The 20,038-nt window shown below is 34.6% G+C and overlaps 6 protein-coding genes across 8 annotated transcripts; 4 read left to right on the top strand and 2 right to left on the bottom strand.

Moving 5' to 3' along the window:
• Nucleotides 1–2,373: 2,373 nt before the first annotated feature.
• Nucleotides 2,374–3,285, bottom strand: LOC127261983 (uncharacterized). The gene has a single exon (XM_051290433.1). It carries the CDS (start codon nucleotides 3,125–3,127, stop codon nucleotides 2,678–2,680), a length of 450 nt encoding a protein of 149 aa, XP_051146390.1. The 5' UTR covers nucleotides 3,128–3,285; the 3' UTR covers nucleotides 2,374–2,677.
• A 3,428-nt stretch (nucleotides 3,286–6,713) lies between these two features.
• LOC127262680 (transmembrane emp24 domain-containing protein p24delta3-like) lies at nucleotides 6,714–10,017 on the top strand. The gene is made up of 6 exons (XM_051291481.1): nucleotides 6,714–7,093; nucleotides 8,147–8,359; nucleotides 8,531–8,607; nucleotides 8,706–9,553; nucleotides 9,648–9,825; nucleotides 9,928–10,017. Exons 1-4 carry the CDS (start codon nucleotides 6,887–6,889, stop codon nucleotides 8,848–8,850), a joined length of 642 nt encoding a protein of 213 aa, XP_051147438.1. The 5' UTR covers nucleotides 6,714–6,886; the 3' UTR covers nucleotides 8,851–9,553; nucleotides 9,648–9,825; nucleotides 9,928–10,017.
• Nucleotides 8,964–10,474, bottom strand: LOC127262676 (probable E3 ubiquitin-protein ligase RHC1A). Of its 3 annotated transcripts, none has more exons than XR_007841217.1 (3): nucleotides 9,608–10,474; nucleotides 9,421–9,517; nucleotides 8,964–9,302 (listed from the first exon to the last, which is right to left on the bottom strand). XR_007841217.1 is itself a non-coding variant. In XM_051291478.1 (2 exons), exons 1-2 carry the CDS (start codon nucleotides 10,461–10,463, stop codon nucleotides 9,483–9,485), a joined length of 891 nt encoding a protein of 296 aa, XP_051147435.1. In that variant the 5' UTR covers nucleotides 10,464–10,474; the 3' UTR covers nucleotides 8,964–9,482. The 3 variants fall into 3 exon arrangements, 1 of the variants encoding a protein (XP_051147435.1); XR_007841218.1 differs by having other exon boundaries at nucleotides 8,964–9,295; XM_051291478.1 differs by having other exon boundaries at nucleotides 8,964–9,517.
• Nucleotides 10,475–11,288: 814 nt separating this feature from the next.
• On the top strand, nucleotides 11,289–15,337 carry LOC127262675 (protein RETICULATA-RELATED 1, chloroplastic). The gene is made up of 8 exons (XM_051291477.1): nucleotides 11,289–11,865; nucleotides 12,423–12,587; nucleotides 12,720–12,812; nucleotides 12,893–13,008; nucleotides 13,276–13,374; nucleotides 13,467–13,772; nucleotides 13,876–14,040; nucleotides 14,757–15,337. The coding sequence occupies exons 1-8, from the start codon at nucleotides 11,497–11,499 to the stop codon at nucleotides 15,031–15,033; spliced, it is 1,590 nt and encodes a 529-aa protein (XP_051147434.1). The 5' UTR covers nucleotides 11,289–11,496; the 3' UTR covers nucleotides 15,034–15,337.
• Nucleotides 15,338–16,347: 1,010 nt separating this feature from the next.
• On the top strand, nucleotides 16,348–17,346 carry LOC127262679 (elongation of fatty acids protein 3-like). The gene has a single exon (XM_051291480.1). It carries the CDS (start codon nucleotides 16,439–16,441, stop codon nucleotides 17,243–17,245), a length of 807 nt encoding a protein of 268 aa, XP_051147437.1. The 5' UTR covers nucleotides 16,348–16,438; the 3' UTR covers nucleotides 17,246–17,346.
• An 832-nt stretch (nucleotides 17,347–18,178) lies between these two features.
• LOC127262677 (pathogenesis-related thaumatin-like protein 3.5) lies at nucleotides 18,179–19,562 on the top strand. The gene is made up of 3 exons (XM_051291479.1): nucleotides 18,179–18,225; nucleotides 18,296–18,968; nucleotides 19,344–19,562. The coding sequence occupies exons 1-3, from the start codon at nucleotides 18,180–18,182 to the stop codon at nucleotides 19,468–19,470; spliced, it is 846 nt and encodes a 281-aa protein (XP_051147436.1). The 5' UTR covers nucleotide 18,179; the 3' UTR covers nucleotides 19,471–19,562.
• Nucleotides 19,563–20,038: the final 476 nt, after the last annotated feature.

Raw genomic sequence — 20,038 nt, 5'->3', positions numbered from 1 at the left:
TCCTTTCTTCTTGGACCGTTTTATTCATATTGGTTTTCTTAATTACTCCATATTTTAAACAAATCCACTCAGATAAAAAATAAATTATGTTGTTATATAAAATTTTAATAATATAGTAATTATTACTTGCTAAATATGAATAATAAAAATTATAGATAAATAGAATTATTTATATAGTAAGTACTTCCTCAGTAGCATACGTATTTACTTTATGGTACCATATTTTATTTAGTAAAATTTAGTGAGATAATTATAGTAGATTTTATTACTGGTCTATATTTTTTTATATGAGAGATGTTATCGGTAGTTTTAAAATATTATTCAAATTTTATGATTTTTAGATTTATTAGTATGTTGTCTTATAAATTAATTATATTTGATTTAATCCTAATATTAATGAAATTTATTCATTTTATGTTTATCTAATATTTTTTGTGACATCATTCCCAAAGAATTCTATTAAAAAATAAAGCACATATATATAAAAAAATATTCACTCAATTTATAATATATACTTCCACGGTCTATATCTCGGTTTATTTTTCACAAAGTTTTAGCAAGGTAAAAAATTATTGTAATAGTATATTTGTAATATAATATAAATTTATGGGTAATTTTAATAGTAATTTGGTATTATAGTTACTCAAAAATGAAATTAATATTTTGTTTTGGGATAGACCAAAATAAAAAAAATAGATAAATAGTTAAAAGACGGAGAAAATATTATGTTATCGATCCACAAAAGTTTATTAATTCAAATACAAAATATTATTTTATATTAATAATACGATTTTCCATATATGATATTAAAAAACATATACATAATTTTTTTTAAAAAAAAACACGTACAAAGCTACGCAACAAGTCAAATCTTAATTTTAATACTCCCTACGTCCCATTAAAAGGATGACATTTGTTTTTTGCACGTATTTTTTTAATATTAGTATTATATTGGATTATAGTAAAAATGATAAAAAAAAAAAAATACACCTATTAGCATGGTATGACATTTGTATAATATATTGTAAGTTGAAAGAGTATTTATTATGCTAGGTAAATAATACAATTACTAAATTATAAATTGGTAATCTTATTTTGGGACGGACGAAAATAAAAAATAGTAGCATTTCCATATAATGAAAGGAGTATTCTTTTTTATTAATAAAATTTCTCATAAATAGTACCTGTTCTCAAAAGTCAATAACTTTATATCCAACTACTGAGATATTGATACAAAGCTGAACTCATAATTTTAGGATCATTGCTTCAAATTTTGACGTCTTTGTCACTCTAAAATAGCACGTTGTTCCCATATAATTAAAAAGTAATAATAATAAATAAAAACCCTTGAAATTACATAGTAAAAAGAATAAAAATATGCATACATTTGCTATATTTGGGCATAAAATAATTATACTATTATCTATTCTTTTTAAATTATCATAAAATTGAACCTCGCACATGTTTTACTCAAACAACAGTGAAAATAAGTGTGATAAAGAATGACCTGGTGGTGTAAGGGTTGGATTTGTGACGTAAAGTCGGAGGTTTGACCTCAAGTTCACCTGCTTTCCGGTTTTTATTGATAATAGTACTATAAATGCTAAAAAACATTTTTAAACTTATACTCATTTAAATTTTAATGATACTTTTTTGTAATATTGTGTGAAATATAATATTGTTTATTAAGAGTACAAGTAACTTAAAAAAAAAAAAAAAAAAAAATATACTTAGAATAGAAAACTAAAATGACAAAATAAACTCATTAAAAAGGGACAGAATTATATATTCTATTAAGAATAATCTAAAATATTGTGTCTAGAATCTAAACCAAACAAATAGTTAGCTTCAAAATTAAAGGGAGAAACTACCAACTCAGTCCTTTCTAAGATCACACAGCAGATTGCAAACCTATATTATTAAGGTAAAGTGACAAACAAGAAAAAGTGACCTCATCCAACATGATGTGCTTGTTTTGGAGTTTTAAGTTTTGAGATTGAATTTTGATTATTTATTTTATTTGATATAAATATGTCATATGTAAAATTATTTATTAATATAATATATAAAACAAATATTTTATTTGATATTCATAAATAGTAAAAAAAATAAAAAAAATAAAAAACAAAACAAACAGAGCCTTCTAGGCCACAGCCACACATTTCCACTTCTTGTGGTAATTCAAGGATCAACGAGGACAAAGTATGAATCATCAGCACAAAGCTTCAACAATTGTTTCGATGCCTAATAGAGAGGTTCATAAAAGGAAAAGCGAAAAGGGAAAAGGAAATTTGGATCCATTGAAGCCGTTGGATCAAGATCAGTAGCCTAGAATCAACGGACACAAGTGGAGAAAAAATGTATCCAAATTCATCAACAAACTTACTTGCATAGCATAGAAGATGACCGAACTAAATCTAGCAAAATATGTCTGGCACTTGATTTGGTTATGAAATATTGCAGATCAAGGTAGGATGTTGCAGTTCGAATTTGATTTTTCAACTAAGGATCTTATAGTTTGTATCGATTTTATTCTCCGAGGAAAATGATCAAATACATTTAATACATTATCAGGATCTATAGAATCAAATTGTGGATTCGGGGAATTAAAGCTTCATACCTCTGCTCCGATTATCACCAAAGAAGCAGTGAGAAAGGATAAATTCTACCTCTGAATCTACTGTGGATGAACCTTTTTGGAGTTGGAGGAGATCGCCTTGAAAGCGGATTTCATGGAAGCAGTGGCGGAATTGACCGCAGCTTCGATGTACTTTTTGGAAGCAAACGTCGCCGCCTTCTCCAGATTCTTCCCCAACCTCCGCGCGCCGTCCGCGATGCTAACCAGACTGTCGTACTCCGCCATAGCTTCTCTCTCCATTTCCTCCTCGAACCGCCGGAATTCCTCCATGGCGTTGTCCATGAACGAGTCCAGATACTCCTCTGATTCCATCAACTCATCCTCCGCTTTCCGGAACTCTTCCTCCCCCTGGAGCTCGAGATCGGCCCAGGCCTTGTACGCCTCGATCTCGAAGAGCTTCATTAGGTCTTCGATGGTGGATGGATCGAATCTCTTGTCGCGGAGAGCTTGATCCGAGAGGAACGAGAACTCGTAGATGAGAGCTTCCATCACCGCGGCTATGGTCTTCCTCCTCCGTACTGCAGCAGCACAGTCTGTGACACTCCTACGGTGCTGAACACTGATGACAGACGGCGGTTATGTAGTCCGGAGAATCGCATACAAAGCGTGTTTTTAAGATACCGCTTTTTCTTTTACTCCTTTCGTTCTCTTTTCTTTTTAATGTGGAGCTAAAGCAAAGTACAACGCGACTTTCAGGGCCATTAAATATTGGAATTAATTATTCGCCATAAATAAAATTTGGGATGCCAGTAAATATGGCATTATTGTTTTATGTAAGAAATTGCTTTATTTTTAGCTTTTTATTTTTTTATTTAATAGATATATGATTATTAAATAATTAATACTCCTGATCATCTCGTATATTCGTTCGTTTTTTGCACGGAATTTAAAATATATTAATATTATATTGATATATAAGAGGGTTAAAGTTGAAATGACTAAAATAACTTTATTAGTATTATATGATATACAAGTAAATAATGATATTTGTGTAATATATTGTAAATTGTAAATGTATTTGTAACGTTAACTAGACAATAAAATTAGTAAAAAATTAGAAAATTAATACTTTGTTACGAGACTCCCACGTTGCCGCTTATGTCCATCCCACGTACCATGTCACTTTCCTTTTTCGGAAAATGATTATACACTTTAATCTCATTTTAAATTTTTTTAATTTTATTATTATTTTTTAATTTTAATTAAATTAATTAGTTATCTTAATCTTAATTTATAATTATTTATATTATAGGATAATTATTTTCACTAATACATTTTTAATTATCTACTAATTACACCCCTTCTAAAATACACGATATTTGGGACGGAGGGAGTATTATTTATTATATATGGGTACAACTATTTTTTATTAATTTAGTGATTTTTATTTATATACTTTTTGAATTGATTATTTGATTCGTGAAATTTTAATTTTTGAAAATATTTATATGAATAAACATATCAATTTCGTGTTAGTTGAGTTGGAATTGATCGAATCTGAGTTATTGTTGAATCGTCTAATATGTTTAAAAAATTATTAAGCATGTTAACATGTCATTTTCGTATTAATAGAATTGAACGGATTGAGATCGTATCGAATCTTCTGGCCCGTATGTATAGATTTCATATTAAACAATTTAATATATTTTAAAATACGATACAAACTCTGACACTATTTTTTTTTCCGGCTCTTGGGTAAAGATGGAGAAGAATAACATTTCGAGTATATTTCTTTAGCCGAGTTTTCCTAAATTTTATTATTTGGATTATGTGTTTTTCGAAAAAATATACTCTTTTTGTCTCAATAAAATAATCTTGTTTACTATTTTTGTCCGTCCTAAAACAATAGTTTCATTTTCATAAATAATCGTATTAGTATAAAACTATCATTACTTCTTCATTATTATTACACAATTATCTCTACTTTTTACACTAATATACTTACAAGGGTAAAAAAGTTTTTTACCCATACATTTTATCCACTACTAATATAATATCAATATTTTTTAAATCTCATACCAAATACAACCCAAATTATAATTTTGAAATAATTTTTTTTTTAAATAAAATATTTCATAAAATATTATTTTTATACCAAGCTCAAATTAATTTTTTTCCATATCCATCGAAAAAACACACCCTATATTATTGTTATCTCAATAGGGTGATAAAGATAGGGTGGGTGGGCTGTGGAAAAGTGGGGCCAGCAGTGTCACCTTTGTCAAAACGTATTTGCTGTCTGTCTGTCTTATTGAATTTTTGTTTGCTTTTAATTTAATTTAAATTATTTTTAATGAAATGCAGATCGAAGAAGAAAGCAGCGGAAGTGCCCCCACACAGACAATGTTTGTGACCGTTGAAACTGAACGGCGAACAAATGTCGCGTTGCCACTAATAATAATAATATTATTATTGTGAATTTAATGTTAAATAATAATAATGATTCTAGGAATACGATCAAAAAAAATAATTCTAGGAATACGATGATGATGAGTTTTTAAATAAATTAGCCTCTTTTCTACCTATATAATTTTAGAAATTTTAGTATCATTGTTACTCCTGTCTCATAATTAAGCATCTATTTGTTTTTTTATGAAATTTTAAAAATATTAATATTATATTGTGATATATTAGGGATAAAATTGAAATGATTAAAAATGACCTTATTAGTATTGTGAGATATAAAAGTAATGATATTTGTGTAATATATTAAAAGTTGTAAGAATATTTGTAATATTAGGTAAATAGTACATTTATTAAAAAAATAAAAATAAATATTTTGTTACAAGTCAAACCAAAATAGAAAAATTGATACTTTGTTATGGAACGGAATGAGTATATTTTACTCAAAAGTAAAAAATAAAAAATAAAAATACTACTTCTTCATTTTTAAATATAGTGTAACTGTTGAAACGTGACTTGGATTTAGCGGTCTATTCGATCATAAACCAAAGTGAAAGACTGTTTCAATTGGCAGGGTTCCTTTTGGGCTTATTTTAATTAATAACAAATAGGCTTAAGGTTTATGATGTTTTGGAGTGCTTATAAATAGACAATTATGGTTCTTAGTCGGACGACATATTGTAAATATTGACTCAGTATAATAAAATATCTCCGGTTCCTGTCCGTTGACGTGATTGACACACAGTCACCGAATCACGTAAAACCTCTGTATTATTTATTTGCTTTCTTTCTCGTTTTCTTATACCAGTAACATTTATTTTCAGCAATTTAGATGAATAATATTAACTATGATTTGATAATTAAGTGATATAATTAGAGAGAAAAAATACAGAGTGATATGATAGAATAAAATGTGAAATATGAAGTAAATATATTTAATTATTTTATATTTTAAAAATATTGCAAGACGTTTAAAATAGAAAAAAAAAAATAAAAAAAATAAAAAATAAATATTGCCTTATATTAACTATTTGGATGGAGAAAATATTATCCTCTTTCGATTGAAACGAATAATTGTAGGCTCGACAATACACATGCATCATTACAATTTGATTATTATTTTTGTTGATTATTATTATGTTCATATATTGTATATTATATATTGTGTTTTTAATAGTAATATTTTTGAAAAACGTTGGAATAAAAAAGAATATTAGATTTGTTTAGTTTGTTTCTGTATTGACATTTTAATTTAGAAGATGTCATGGTCTTAACCTTTGTTAGTTTTTTTTTTTTTTAATATTAATTTTTATATTTTTTACACAATTCTTTATATTTTATATAAAAGAAAATATCAATTCAAATTATCTTCCAAAACACCCGAGTATATTTTTATTACATAATATAATTTAAAAAATTTAAATTGAGGTCCAAATCAAAAAACAATAAGTCATTTAAATTTATTTTATTTTTCTTTTGTGTTAGTTATAAAAAAAAAGTATATATATATATATATTTTTTATAAAAAATACTATCAGTTTTTGTTTTATATTATTTTTTATCTATTTTATTAAAACCTCGTTTACCTAGTCGGTGGAATATATATTATCGTATTTGGGCTAGACAGTTTGATTTTAAAGCCCAATAATGCACCGGTGGTCTGCTACAACTACCAAGCAGTAGAATACGACGCCGTATCGCAGCTGTTCAACTTCAAACTGTAACCCGAATCCGAGGCGAGCTGGGAGCGATCCGGCGCGGTGCCCTGCCAGAGGTTCCACTCTTCCAGATCGGCTTGCGGGAGGTAGTGCGGAGTTGAGAGGATCGATTTCAAGAGTAACAGCCATGGGCGATGTTGCCGGCCTTCGCGCGGTTGTCTTATTGCTTTCGCTGCTCTATGTTCTGCGTGGGAGTGAGGCGATATGGTTGAATTTGCCGGGGAGTGGGACAAAGTGCGTGTCGGAGGAAATTCAGAATAACGTCGTGGTTTTGGCAGATTACGTCGTAATTTCAGATGATCACGTCCACTCTACTCCGACCATATCCGCCAAGGTTAGGGTTTCTTATGTTCACTGCCTACGATTTATTGAATGAATGATAGGTGGTTGGAATAGACTTAGGCTTTGACATGAGGTGAATAGATTAATTATCTGAAAGGGTTAGAAGTCTGATAGGTGTTCAATAAGTCTTCGAATCATTGTAAGTAAATTGGTTATTGAATGAACACTTAATCCCCTTCATAAGTTGTGGGGAAATGATGATCTGTAAAAATTACTTTCAACTGATTGCTGTAATCTTCGATAGAACAGTGAATTTCTTGATTTTAGCGGATTTCTTGTTTCTTGTCTTTTAAGAAACATTATTTCTCCTTAAATCTGATTGTGTCATATAGGATTGTAGCTATTTTGGATGACCTCTTAATGGTATTTAATGCAATTTCCTTGTATGCTTGTGGCTACTTGTAGTGCCTAATAATTCTCTTTTAATGCATATATTTAGAATGCTCTTCTATAGTTCTATTGGAAAGTCTTTGCAAAGCCTGCACCGCATTCCTTAATGATTTAAAAATACGAGAATGTCTTTGTATTTTAGAAGATATTGCACAAAACCCCTAAAATTTGCGTGATGTTCTGTTGTGTTTTCGAAAAGATTGTATAGAATCCCATGAAAAATTGATTTGTGGAATATTTTTGTAAATAAGAGGGAGCTCTTGCAGTATTTAAATCATGAATGAGAATAATCAGACTCTTCAAAACAATTTTGTCTTGGGTGTACCGTATACCATTTTATTGTAGTAATATTTGTGGTAGACATGTTTCAAATTGATTTCTTACTGTAAATGTTAACTAATGAGTAATCTATCCCTTGGCTCTATTAATAAGGCGCTTCTTCTTTTCTAGAATCTAAAAGACTCCACAAGATTTGCTTTGCATGTATAGGGTTTAACAAAATCGAGTTTGATGTTTCATGAGAAGGTGGCTGATGTTGGTTTCTACTTGCAGTCTTCCTCGATGTTTTACTTCTAATCTAGGAGCAATTACCTGAAATTGTGTTCGTAATCTTGAAGTTTTTTCATGCTTGCTCACATGAGTCATTTCTATATAGGTCACTTCACCGTATGGGAATACACTTCATAACAAGGAGAACACTACCCATGGTCAATTTGCATTTACAACCACTGAGGCCGGAAATTATTTGGCATGCTTTTGGGTCGATGGGCATAATCCAAGTGGTGGGGATATAACTGTTAACATCGACTGGAAGACGGGGATTGCTGCCAAGGATTGGGAATCAGTTGCTAGAAAGGAGAAACTTGAGGTGAGACCTTTGTTCTTGCATTTCATGCTTTTGTGCTGTACTCGTTTTTTACATAAATAAGGTGTTTCTGGTTATTGAAATAGTTTGTGTTGTTTTTGTTATTATTTGAAGCCTACTAAGTTGTTTATTAAAGCGATTTAATGGATTTTGTGATTTATCCTCCCTATGTAGGGTGTTGAGCTTGAGCTCAGAAAGCTTGAAGGAGCAGTGGAAGCCATCCATGAAAATCTCTTGTATCTTAAAACCAGGCGGGTGACTGTCTTGCTTTGAGCATATTATTACAGATGTTATAGTGCTATTTCATATTGCCTTGACATTGCATTCTTCTGTAAACCTATCCTAACAGAGAATCTGAAATGCGGGTTGTGAGTGAAACAACAAACGCTCGGGTGGCTTGGTTCAGCGTCATGGCATTGGGCATTTGCATCCTGGTTTCACTTGCCCAGATATGGCACTTAAAACTCTATTTCCAAAAGAAAAAGCTCATCTAATTTCATTTTTACATTCATGTATCTTATTGGATGCTGGTTGAGTTTGTTACAAGTTGTTTTTGCCGCTGAAATATGTTGTTGTTCTGATGAATGATTATTTTGTATTCCCACTATACATTTCAGAGAAAATGTTCCTGCCTCGTTTAGGTTTAGAAATTTTTCTTTTTTTTTGGCAGTATTCAGTTTTATACATGTGTTACAGGAAAGCATCCCATTAGACTGGTGCTTGATTATGCCTTCTGCTTTGTAAGCCAGAGCTTGAAATTGAGAAAGCAATGTGAGGGCTGGTATTGTGGACATTATCGACTAAGTTATGATCAACTGTACGTTAAACATATACAGATAGGTTCAGCTGTAATGAATTGTTATTGTGTGTCCTCCAGCTATCTTCTCCTCATTGTGCGAGAATGTCTTCAGACAGCTCCCTGTTATTCTGGTTTTGTCCCTGTCATCTTAGTCATAGTAAATTATTTACATGTTTATATATTTCTGGCATGTGTGTGTGTGTGCGCGGGTGTCGGTGTATCTGATAAAAGAATTGTGTTGATGAGAAATGCATAAATCTGGTACCTTGTAAGTTCCCCTCTATTATTTTTGTTAGTCATTGAAATAATATTACCTGCCGGAATTGCCTAAGGAATGCTCCAGGATCTCCACCATGGCCTGCCTGTCGACATAAAATGCTTGTTGACATTGTTACGAGGTACGTAAAGTTTCATAACACGCACACACACAGTTTATGTATCTAACATTTTACCTCCACGGGAGTCGTTGAATCTGTCATCAATAAAATCCAGGCACAGCTGAGCCCAGTTCATGACCAAACTGAATGGCCTGACAGCGAAGAGATCCGTCCATCTCCAGGTTTCAAACTCCCTGTTGCCATTTCCTTCTCCTCCAAAGAAGAAACCCTCGTCCCAGAAGATGTGGTCGCTGTTCGACAGGCCTTGGATTTCATGCCTACAGACCGGACAGGTATTGTGCATACGCAGCCAGGGTATTATACAGTCGGAGTGGTAGAAATGCTTGCAGGGAAGCTCCCTGACTTGTTCCCCTGCCTGAAATTCGTCTTTGCAGACAGGACAGAAAGAATCGGCCTTGAGATGCTCGGAATTCAGCTCCACCAACGGCAGAGCATCTATGGTGGAATCAGGTGCTGGAGGCGGTCCTGGCCTGTCGCTTTGATTCAATTCCGGGATAAAATTTGTCATCCCTTGATCGAGGTTGTTGTTTCCATTCTCCAGGTACATTCCAGGCATTGGCGGCTCGGAGGGCTGATCAGGACCGATGAACTGGAGCAGTACCAAGCCCTGTCGATTCCCAGTTTGGTTATTGTCATTCGGGATGTTGGGAGGATCCAGCATCTGCGCCAAAGCGTCGAGGACACGTGCACCGGGAGAAGGTTCCAGGCGGGATTCCAGGACATTCCCGGCCCTGGAGACATCGAGCTCGTGTCTGATCTGGCCGAGACAGCGCGGGCACAGAACCTCTGCAGGGTTCGCGGTTCTTGTCCTGATGGAGCGCTGGCAGCTACGGCACCAGTAGTAATGGTACGTTCTTGTTCTTGGAACTCCATTGACGATGATTCCCGGGTGGCGACGTGCTGCCGACATTAGTGTTTTGTTTTTGAAATCCAGTGTGGGAAATATGCAGGGCATTTTATATTGTAGTGGTAGAAGAAGATGGGGAGATTAGGTGGGAATGTGAGGAGAGAAAGGGATGGCTTGTTTCGGGAAGTTCTTGGGGTTTCTTCTTCTATGGGCTTTGGTTTTTTGGATGATTTGCTCATCTCCTGTAGTTAAAGAAAGGCATGTGTGGGAAAATAATTTTGTGTTTTAATTTAAAATGTTAGAAAATGAGTACTTTTTATATTATTTTCATCTTTAAATTATAAATATACTGTTACAAAAATGTATTTTTATTAATTAATAAAATATTATTAATTTTTTTTTGAATGGGTGGAAATGAATATAATGAACACACCTTTATTTTGCGAGAGCCAGTTCAAATTAGATGTTGATTTCTTCCTTTCATTTATTTATTAGTATTATTATTATATATATATTTTACTGTATTATTTTTTATTGTTCAAATAAATATTTTATTACATATTACAAATATTATTATATTTATATTTCTTTAATAGAGCATAAAAAAGGTTTTAGCATTTTTTAAAAAAAATCAAATATGTCTTCTTATTAACTTATTATCTTATTTAATTATTTATTTCGACTAAATGAAAAGTATTTTAGGTTTTTCTTAATTATATAATAAAAATATGAAAAAAATATTTTACCAAAAAAAATAAATGAATATAGGTGAATTGTAATTACGATTTCTAAGTTAAGTATGTGAAAAAGGAATACTTGTTTGGGCAAGATGAAGTGAAGCAGCAGGCTGAATCGGTGAGTCGACCAAGATGTGAGGACCGAGTTTGGCGCTGAGTCAGCTCGTTTCTATCAAAACCTTCACCCATCCCCCACCCTTAATTCCTTTCTCTTCCCCTCTCTCTCTCTCTCCGCTCCTTCTCTGGGAGAGACTCCAAAAGAAATAAATCAAGGAAAGGGGAACGCCAAATCCATTTCTCCATGAACAGATAAACCCTAATCTTGAAATCTCCAATCATTCCAAGAAAGGAGTGGAATTATGTCTCATTCGGTGTTCCAGACGGCTCAAATCATGCCTCTGGCCCCAACCCCTAATTCCTTACCGTCCAAACCCTTATTGCCGGCCGCTGTAGTTTTTCGGTCACCGGTTTCGCAGTCGGTCTCTGGAAGGGTGCGGAAATGTTGTTTTGTCGTCAAGGCATCGTCTTCTGCAATAGTCGATGGGGACGCTATCGCCAGGCTGGAGCGATGCTTTGTGACGTCGCCGGATGCTCCGTCATCGACTCCCTCCTATTCTGGGGATTTTGGGACGGTGATGAAGAAGGAATTCGGTGCAGTCGGTGCTGTTACCTTGGAGAAATCAAAGCTTGATATGTCGTCCAAGCAGCAAAGCCAGTCGTCTCCCGAGGTATACGATTTGGAATTTTTAATTCTTAACCTAAATAATCTCGAGAGAACGGAAGTATCGATTGATGATAGCATAAGTTATTTTAGATTTTACAAAGTCTAACCTTGAGAGTGGGATTCTTCCTTTTTGTTGTGAGATTGTTACATTGGAATAGATAACATGATTCATTCATTGAGTTTTGAGGGTTTTTTTTTCTCTGATTTCCATGGCGAAGCTTGAATTAATTTTGTTTGGCCAATTGATCTTTCCACATATGTTCTGTAAATTCCATAGGGTTCCATCATAAAGTTTATTCTGTACAACTGCTGTTAGCCGAGGAGTTGATTCAATTATACTGTGTGAGGTTCTGAGGAGCATTTGATAGATTAGGATTTAGGACAAACACGACATTACTGTAAAGGATTCTTTTCTTGGCATTCACTGTTTACTCTACATTCAGTTTGCATGGAATTATGTAATGATCGAGCTTTCTCTGGACATCGGATTCATGCTTTTTCGTGCTTAATGTTTGACTAGTTAGTTTCGCACTAATATATCGTTGTAATGCAACGTGGCAGTTGTCAACTGGTGGCGGTGGTGGAAATCTTGGGAAGGGTCTAAGTCATGGGGGTGGTGATGGGGGGGATGATGGTGGTGATGATGATGATTACTTTGACAATTTTGATGAGGATGACGAAGGAGACGAGGGCGGTCTATTTAGGAGAAGGATCATCCTGGCAGAGGTGATAAACTGATGCTAGACGCTCTAACACTCAAAAAGAGCAGCAGCACAATTAATATTCTTACTATTATCTTTTTAATTGTTTATGGTTTTAACTATAATTTATTTCTGATGTCCATATGAATGATTTCAGTTGTTTGATCGAAAATTTGTTGATGCCGTGTTGAACGAGTGGCAGAAGACAATGATGGATTTACCTGCTGGATTTCGCCAAGCTTATGAAATGGTATTGCTATCTCTTTGCGTTTAGTTATTTAGGGCTGAAAAATGCTTGGACTAAACTATGACGCCAATTCGGCTATCTAGGGTTTGGTAAGCTCTGCGCAAATGGTGAGGTTTCTAGTGATCAATGCCAGACCCACAACCGAGAGGTTCATTTCCCGGGCTCTTCCTCAAGGAATTTCAAGGGCATTTATTGGCAGGTAAATTTAAAGCCTTTAATCCTCAACTTCCTAACGAAAAAAAAAAAAAAAGAAAGAACAAAGGATTCATTATTCTTTCAGCTCCTTAAATTGCATTCCTTATTAGATCACTGTATCTGGTGCTATGTCATCGAATTTAATTATGAATGATAGTGTTAAATGCGTTGTATGCTTACCCAAAATTATATACGAGATAACACGTGTAGTTGAATATATCTTTTGCTGTAGATGCCTAATATTTTTCTGCACTTTTCCTTGTCTGGACAGGATGATTGCTGATCCAGCATTTTTATACAAGTTTCTACTAGAGCAGGTATCTACAATCAGTTACTCTGTTTGGTGGGAGGTGAAGAATCGCAAAGAAAGGTATAATTTCATATCCGGACATGAAAAAGACGTACTCTGCGTCTCCACGCGCTTCTTTTTCTTTGTATTCTAAAAACTGAGATTTGATGCAGGATAAAGCAGGAATGGGATCTTGCACTCATCAATGTACTTACAGTGACAGCGTGCAACGCAGCTGTTGTTTGGTCACTTGCTCCTTGTCGCTCATACGGGAGTACTTTCCAATTCGATTTACAAAATACTCTCCAAAAGCTCCCAAACAATATCTTCGAAAAAAGCTACCCACTCAGAGAATTCGACTTCCAAAAGAGACTTCAGTCGTTTTTCTACAGGGCTGCTCAGTTGTGCATGACAGGATTTACGGCAGGGGCTGCTCAAGGTGCTATATCAAACTTTGCTGCCAGTAAAAAAGAGGGAAGGTAACAATTGGAAGCTGCAAAACATTGTTTTAACGATCTTCTAGTTGACACTCTTGTATTATCTGGTTTAACTGTTTATTTTCCCTACCTGCTCGCTTCTTAGGCTGTCTGTGACCATTCCATCTGTGAGCACCAATGCCCTTGGTTATGGAGCTTTTCTTGGTCTTTATGCAAATTTACGGTATCAGCTCTTGTGTGGCTTTGATAGAGGAGTCACGAGCTACTTTGATGTTATCGGAGTAGCTCTCTTCTTCAGTACCGCCCTGAGGTATATTTACCAATCTCGATCATTTCTTCATGTCGTGCAACTAGATAGTTTTTTAGTCCTTCTTACTTCCTCTATCCTCTAAAATTATGCTTATAAGGCCGGGCAGAGATGCTCCCTTTGTCCACAAAAAATATGCTCATATAAGATGGAAACGAATTTTGTGAATATAGGATTATATAGGTTAATTGTGAAATTAAATATGGATATTTTGAGAAGTGAATGGATGAGTTACTGAGGTTAGATAAAATAAGTGTGTAAGTAGTGTTGCATATTTGTAAATAAACGTAATGTTGAAGGATATAAATTAATGAGTATGTAAGAGTTCTTTTTTTTTTTTTAGCTAAATTGGAAAATACATATTTCTTTGTGGACTAGCAAATAAGAAAAAAAGCAGCATAGATTTGGCGAACCGGAGTAGTAATATTTTGATGTAAAAGTAAAAGTATATAGGGGAATTTGGAAAACTTATTAAGGAATATTGTTTAATTGATAGTGTACATGTGATTGAGTGACGATGGCAAAGATGTTATTTGTTAGTGTATGGTAATATCCAAGTCAATGGAAAAGTAGTTGCTATTAGTTGTATAAGTACAAATTTAACGGACATACTTGCATGGAAAGTAAACATAAGTTTGACGGACAAAGGGACATTTACTTAAATCATGTTTATGTAATTTCGCATTTAACATCTTACCCGCCAACGCAAATTTCCTCAGGATCATGAATGTACCATTGGGAGAGACATCCCGGCTGGCTTGGCTAGGCGTGGAGGTTGATCCATTGGCCCACTCCGACGATCTCTTGAAAGCAGCTTATAGCAGACCTTCTGAAGGAGCCAACCAGTCTTCTTCAAAATGGTTCATATCCCGGAATGCTCTGGTTTCCGGGCTCGGCCTTCTCGGGATCAAACAGGGCAAAACTGACCCGAACCAAGCACCAACACCCAAGGCAAGGAGGAAGAGAGTCGTTCGGAGGAAGGTCAGTACAAGCTGAACTAAGCTGTCTTTTCTTGATTTTGATTTTTCAGCCTCCCTCTGTTACTGCTGAATCGAACCATGCTGGCGGTGCAATGAACCAACGGACCACAAAATATGTGTGGTGTTGGGGAAGGATTTGTTGCTCTCAGAAGTTTTGGGTATTATTCTTTGTTTCCTAATTTTGGATACTGACTGTTTGTTGTGGTGCACACAATAAATTCTTCACTCTTTTGTAGTTTCTGCTGTTAGCGTTTCTGTGGCGATTTCTTTTGACCTAAATGTAGCATTCGTTTTTAAGTTATAGTCTGCTTTTCAATTCATTTTAAGATATACTAGTATTTGGTTTCAATTATTATTTGCCTGCAAACTTTGTCACGTATAATTTATTTATTTATTTATTTTCATTGAGATTGAGGTTGTTTGGGTAAAATCTTGGAGGAATCTAATAGGTTGCAAATTAGATGAGATGTTATACTGATAAATGTTTATTTTATATGAAGTGTACTTGCTTTGTATTTTTTAATAAATGTTTTTTCTTAGGTAATGGTGACGGCACCCAATATTAGTAAATGTTTATTTTATATGGAGTGTATTAACTTTATATTTTTTTAATAATAATTTTTTTTAGGTAATGTAGGATCTGTTGTCAATATAGACAGCAGTATTGATTAGGTCGAACCGTGCTAAATAAGTTAAGTTTATGTGTTGTATTAATAATATGGCATAGCCATAATTATTCCCGTGCCAGAAATAAGATTATTAAGAAAGTGCCAAAGCTTTGTAAACTAGGTATGCCAACCCAAGTCAAACTATATGTCACATTAGATAAATTATGTGTGGCCGAAGAACCTGAACTCATGACCTGACGGACTAGTTTACTCCCCCGTATCACTGTAAATTTTTTTCTAATTGATAGTATTATGGGTGTTTATTTTGCTAAATTTCTTCAAATTTTATTATTTGACTCTACATGTTTGACTGTAAGAGTATATATTATTTCCGTCCCGATTAAATTGTTCATGATACAGAATTAAAAAGTATATTAGTAAAAATATTTATGATATAATAAAAATAATTATAAATAGAGATAACTAAATAATTTTATTAAAATTAAAAAAATTATAAATAATTGAGATTTAAAATGTATAATTATTTTTTAAAAAATAAAAAAAATAATGTAAAATTGACAAAAATGAAAAATATTAACCATTTATACTAGACGAAAAGAGAATATTATATTATATTTTATTGAATATTAATCCGAAGTACTGTAAAAAATAGAAATGTGGGCGAACAGTGAACACACCCTAATTTTTTTGGCGCTGCAATAAATGGACTCATAATATATGGGAGCGGATAGGTCAGATTAAAAAACAAAGGGTATTTCAGCTACTGCCAGTCTTCTGCAGCGGCGGCGCGTGATGGACACGTTCTACACTGGTATCCATTACTGGCTAGTCGACCACCCAATTATCAGCCAATACGAATGGAAACCCTACCGATCCCCCGGCGCGTCGCCGCTGTTTGTCGCCGGCGCCGTCTCCGCCTATTTCGCCCTCATCCTCTCCCTCCGCCGCTTCCCGCTGCTCCTCCCCTCCGCCGCGGCGCTTCGCGTCGTCACTGCCGCCCACAGCCTTAATCTCTGCCTCCTCTCGCTCGTGATGGCCATCGGCTGCACTCTATCCGCTATCCACCAGACGCCGCCGGACCGCCCGATTTGGGCGGTCTGCTTCCCCTCCGGCGGCACGCCGCCGCGCGGACCGACGTTCTTCTGGGCGCACGTGTTCTACTTCTCGAAAATCCTCGAATTCGTGGACACAGTCCTGATCCTCCTCAGCGAATCGCGGTCCCGGCGGCTGACGTTCCTCCACGTCTACCACCACGCGGCGGTGGTGGTGATGTGCTACCTCTGGCTCGCCGCCTCTCAGTCGCTGTTCCCGGTGGCGCTCGTGACGAACGCGGCGGTGCACGTGGTGATGTACGGATACTACCTGCTGTGCGCGCTAGGGATTCGGCCGTCTTGGAAGCGATTGGTCACCGACTGTCAGATTATCCAGTTCGTATTCAGCTTCGCCATTTCGGGTTGGATGCTCCACCACCACTTTAACGGGTCGGGTTGCGAGGGAATATGGGGCTGGTGCTTCAATGCGGTTTTTAACGCCTCGCTTTTTGCCCTCTTTCTGAATTTTCATTTTCAAAATTATGCCAAGAAGAATAAAATTCATTGATTTCCGACAAATAAAACCATTAAAAAAAATATTGTAGCCTTTTGCGTTTCTCTATTTCTTCTTCATTCATTGTTATTCAATAAATTGACATATGCCCATGATCTTATGTATCATTTCTTGTTGTTGAAAAGATGTGTAGTAAGACAAAACAAATGTGAACTTTACACCATCACACATAAAATATGTTTAGTTTGTGTTATTTATTTAAAGTTTTAAACGGAAATTTCTATTAAAAAAATAATATCCGTCCGTGAGAGTTACTTGTTTATACAAATATTATTCCATTACCAATAAAAATTCATAACTATTATTATAGGAGTATAATATTTTTTAATCTCAACTAATGTAACTCTTATGCACGGATGGATGAAGTACTTCCATGGTCGATTTGTCCACTTTAGTTTAGACCAGAGTTTTAGATATTGTATATTTAATAAGTAATTAATAAATATATTAGTAAAAATATTTATGATTTAATAAAAGTAATTATAGATTAAAATTAAGATAATTAAATAGTTTAATTAAAATAAAAAATTATATTTATAAGAATTTTAAAATGTGTTTAAAATATATAAGTATAGTTAAAAAAAAATAACAAATTATATGGGAGTGACATAAATAGATTTAACGGGACGGAGTAAAAAATTAGTAATGGATGAACTATAATAAAAATTAGCAAGTGATTAACCTGTAATAATCAATCAATTAAGGCAAAATACAAGATTGTCGAAAAAGGTACATCCCAAAAATGCATGTAGTAAGGAAAGAATCACTTGATTATGGAAGAAGAAAAGAAGCATTTTATTATATCTATCCATTGTTCCAAAAATGTACACTCACTCCCCTCTACACGTATTCTTCCACCCCACCCTTCCCCACCCTCCTTATATTACACCCCAAAAATTACAACTCACCATTATTACCTACATTTGCAATGGCACCCAAATTGCTCACACTCCTCTTCCCTCTCCTCGTCGCAGGTAAATAAAAAAAAATTAAATATTTAATGTGATATTTTATAAAACTAAATAAATATTTAAACCATTACAGGAATGATCGGATTCTCCCGATCCGCAAGAATTACAATCGTAAACAACTGTAAGGAGACGATATGGCCCGGAATCACCGGCATGAATTCCACTGGCGACGGGTTCCCGCTCAAGCCGACCCAATCCTCCGTCTTCTCCGCACCCGCCGATTGGAACGGCCGCGTCTGGGCCCGAACCGCGTGCAATTTCGACTCCCGCGGCAACGGCACGTGCCTCACTGGCGGGTGCGGCCACAGCCTCAAGTGCGCCGGGCCAGGCCAGCCCCCGGCTTCTATTGCCGAATTCGGCCTCGGAGGCGACCTCGACTATTACGACGTTAGCCTCGTCGACGGCTTCAATGTCCCCGTCGTGGTCCGGCCCATCAATGGCCGCGGCAAGTGTAGCCCCGTCGGGTGCTACGACGATTTGAGGCCTAATTGCCCCGGCGAGCTGGCGATGAACTCGTCCGTCGACGGGAAGACGGTGATCGCGTGCCGGAGCGCGTGCACTGTTTTCGATACCGATGAGTATTGCTGCCGGGGAGCGTTCTCGACGCCGATGGCGTGCGCGCCGACGAATTATTCGAGGATTTTTAAGCAAGGCTGCCCTGCCGCTTATAGCTTCGCGTACGATGATCCGACGAGTATTATTACGTGCTCGGCTACGGATTACGTCGTCACGTTTTGCTCGTCACGGTATGGCTTTCATCGTGGAACTTATTTTTTATTTAAAATATTATATTAAAAATCTGTTTATTAAATTTACTCAATTACTAATTTTGTCAAAAATAAATAAATCAAAATGTAACTATTATTATTTTGTTTACAAGTAATGTCATATTAGATTTCATCTTTTCATTTTCTTTAATTATAAAATTTTTTTTAAAAAAAATTCAATTTCTTTTTATTTTTATCATTTTTCTAATAAATATTTATTTTTTTTAATCCTCGTATCGGACACAGATGCTCTAATTCTGGGAGAGTATATATATTTTCTCTGTTTTCAATTCAATTTTAACTTTGGTTTGAATTATTATTTTTATTTAACTCTGGTTTGATTTTTGGGTTTAGGAATGAAACGCAGTGCACGTACCATGACAACAGGCTTGTTTGCGACCGCGGCGGCGCCGCCAGGGCGGCGGTGGCGGTGTGGGAGGTTGTTGTGACGGCGGTTATTTGCTTAACGGCCATTTTATAGTTGGCGTTTTTTTGTTTTTCAGAAATTTTGTTTAATGCAACACAGTACATGTCATTTGTGTTGAGCGAAATTTTCTTTTTTTTTTTTTTTTTAGTTTTATAATAATTGAATAATACTGCCTTTGTCCCATTTATTATATTCATTCTTTCTATTTTTATTGTTTAACTTATTTTGTTATTTCTTTTTGTTATAAACTTTAATTTTATTTTAATTTATAATTTTCTTTGTGTTGCCATAATTTTATTAGTTTTAATTTAATAAATGCTCAATCCGTTCCAATATAATAGTTTTGTTTATTATTTTTATCCGTTCAAAAACAATAATCTCATTTCCATAAATAATTATATCACTATAAAAATATTCTTTCTTTTTCATTATTGTTACACTATACACTCCCAAGTTTATTTTTACTTTTTACCCGTTACCAATATAATATCAATATTTTTTAAATTTCGTATCAAACACAACCGAGACTATAATTCTGGAACGAAAGGAATAGTAATTAATTTATTACTACTATTTCCTCTTACGTATATTACAAATCAAAATAAAAATATGTATGTTTGGG

This window comes from Andrographis paniculata, unplaced genomic scaffold, assembly GCF_009805555.1.
Source record: "Andrographis paniculata isolate CXL003 unplaced genomic scaffold, ASM980555v1 Contig65END, whole genome shotgun sequence".
NCBI lineage: Eukaryota > Viridiplantae > Streptophyta > Magnoliopsida > Lamiales > Acanthaceae > Andrographis > Andrographis paniculata.
The sequence above is the reverse complement of the archived record's forward strand: the minus strand, read 5'-3'. Positions and strand labels throughout refer to the sequence as shown.

Excerpts from the sequence above, each read along its gene's own strand:
- LOC127262680 (XM_051291481.1), top strand. The coding sequence starts at position 6,887 with ATGGGCGATGTTGCCGGCCTTCGCGCGGTTGTCTTATTGCTTTCGCTG. Across the intron at positions 7,094-8,146 it reads CTCCGACCATATCCGCCAAG|GTCACTTCACCGTATGGGAA; the intron begins GTTAGGGTTTCT and ends ATTTCTATATAG. Across the intron at positions 8,360-8,530 it reads CTAGAAAGGAGAAACTTGAG|GGTGTTGAGCTTGAGCTCAG; the intron begins GTGAGACCTTTG and ends CTCCCTATGTAG.
- LOC127261983 (XM_051290433.1), bottom strand. The coding sequence starts at position 3,127 with ATGGAAGCTCTCATCTACGAGTTCTCGTTCCTCTCGGATCAAGCTCTC.
- LOC127262677 (XM_051291479.1), top strand. The coding sequence starts at position 18,180 with ATGGCACCCAAATTGCTCACACTCCTCTTCCCTCTCCTCGTCGCAG. Across the intron at positions 18,226-18,295 it reads CTTCCCTCTCCTCGTCGCAG|GAATGATCGGATTCTCCCGA; the intron begins GTAAATAAAAAA and ends AAACCATTACAG. Across the intron at positions 18,969-19,343 it reads GTCACGTTTTGCTCGTCACG|GAATGAAACGCAGTGCACGT; the intron begins GTATGGCTTTCA and ends TTTTGGGTTTAG.
- LOC127262679 (XM_051291480.1), top strand. The coding sequence starts at position 16,439 with ATGGACACGTTCTACACTGGTATCCATTACTGGCTAGTCGACCACCCA.
- LOC127262676 (XM_051291478.1), bottom strand. The coding sequence starts at position 10,463 with ATGTCGGCAGCACGTCGCCACCCGGGAATCATCGTCAATGGAGTTCCA. Across the intron at positions 9,518-9,607 it reads ATTCAACGACTCCCGTGGAG|GCAGGCCATGGTGGAGATCC; the intron begins GTAAAATGTTAG and ends TTATGTCGACAG.
- LOC127262675 (XM_051291477.1), top strand. The coding sequence starts at position 11,497 with ATGTCTCATTCGGTGTTCCAGACGGCTCAAATCATGCCTCTGGCCCCA. Across the intron at positions 12,813-12,892 it reads TTCGCCAAGCTTATGAAATG|GGTTTGGTAAGCTCTGCGCA; the intron begins GTATTGCTATCT and ends TCGGCTATCTAG. Across the intron at positions 13,375-13,466 it reads GTGAAGAATCGCAAAGAAAG|GATAAAGCAGGAATGGGATC; the intron begins GTATAATTTCAT and ends GATTTGATGCAG.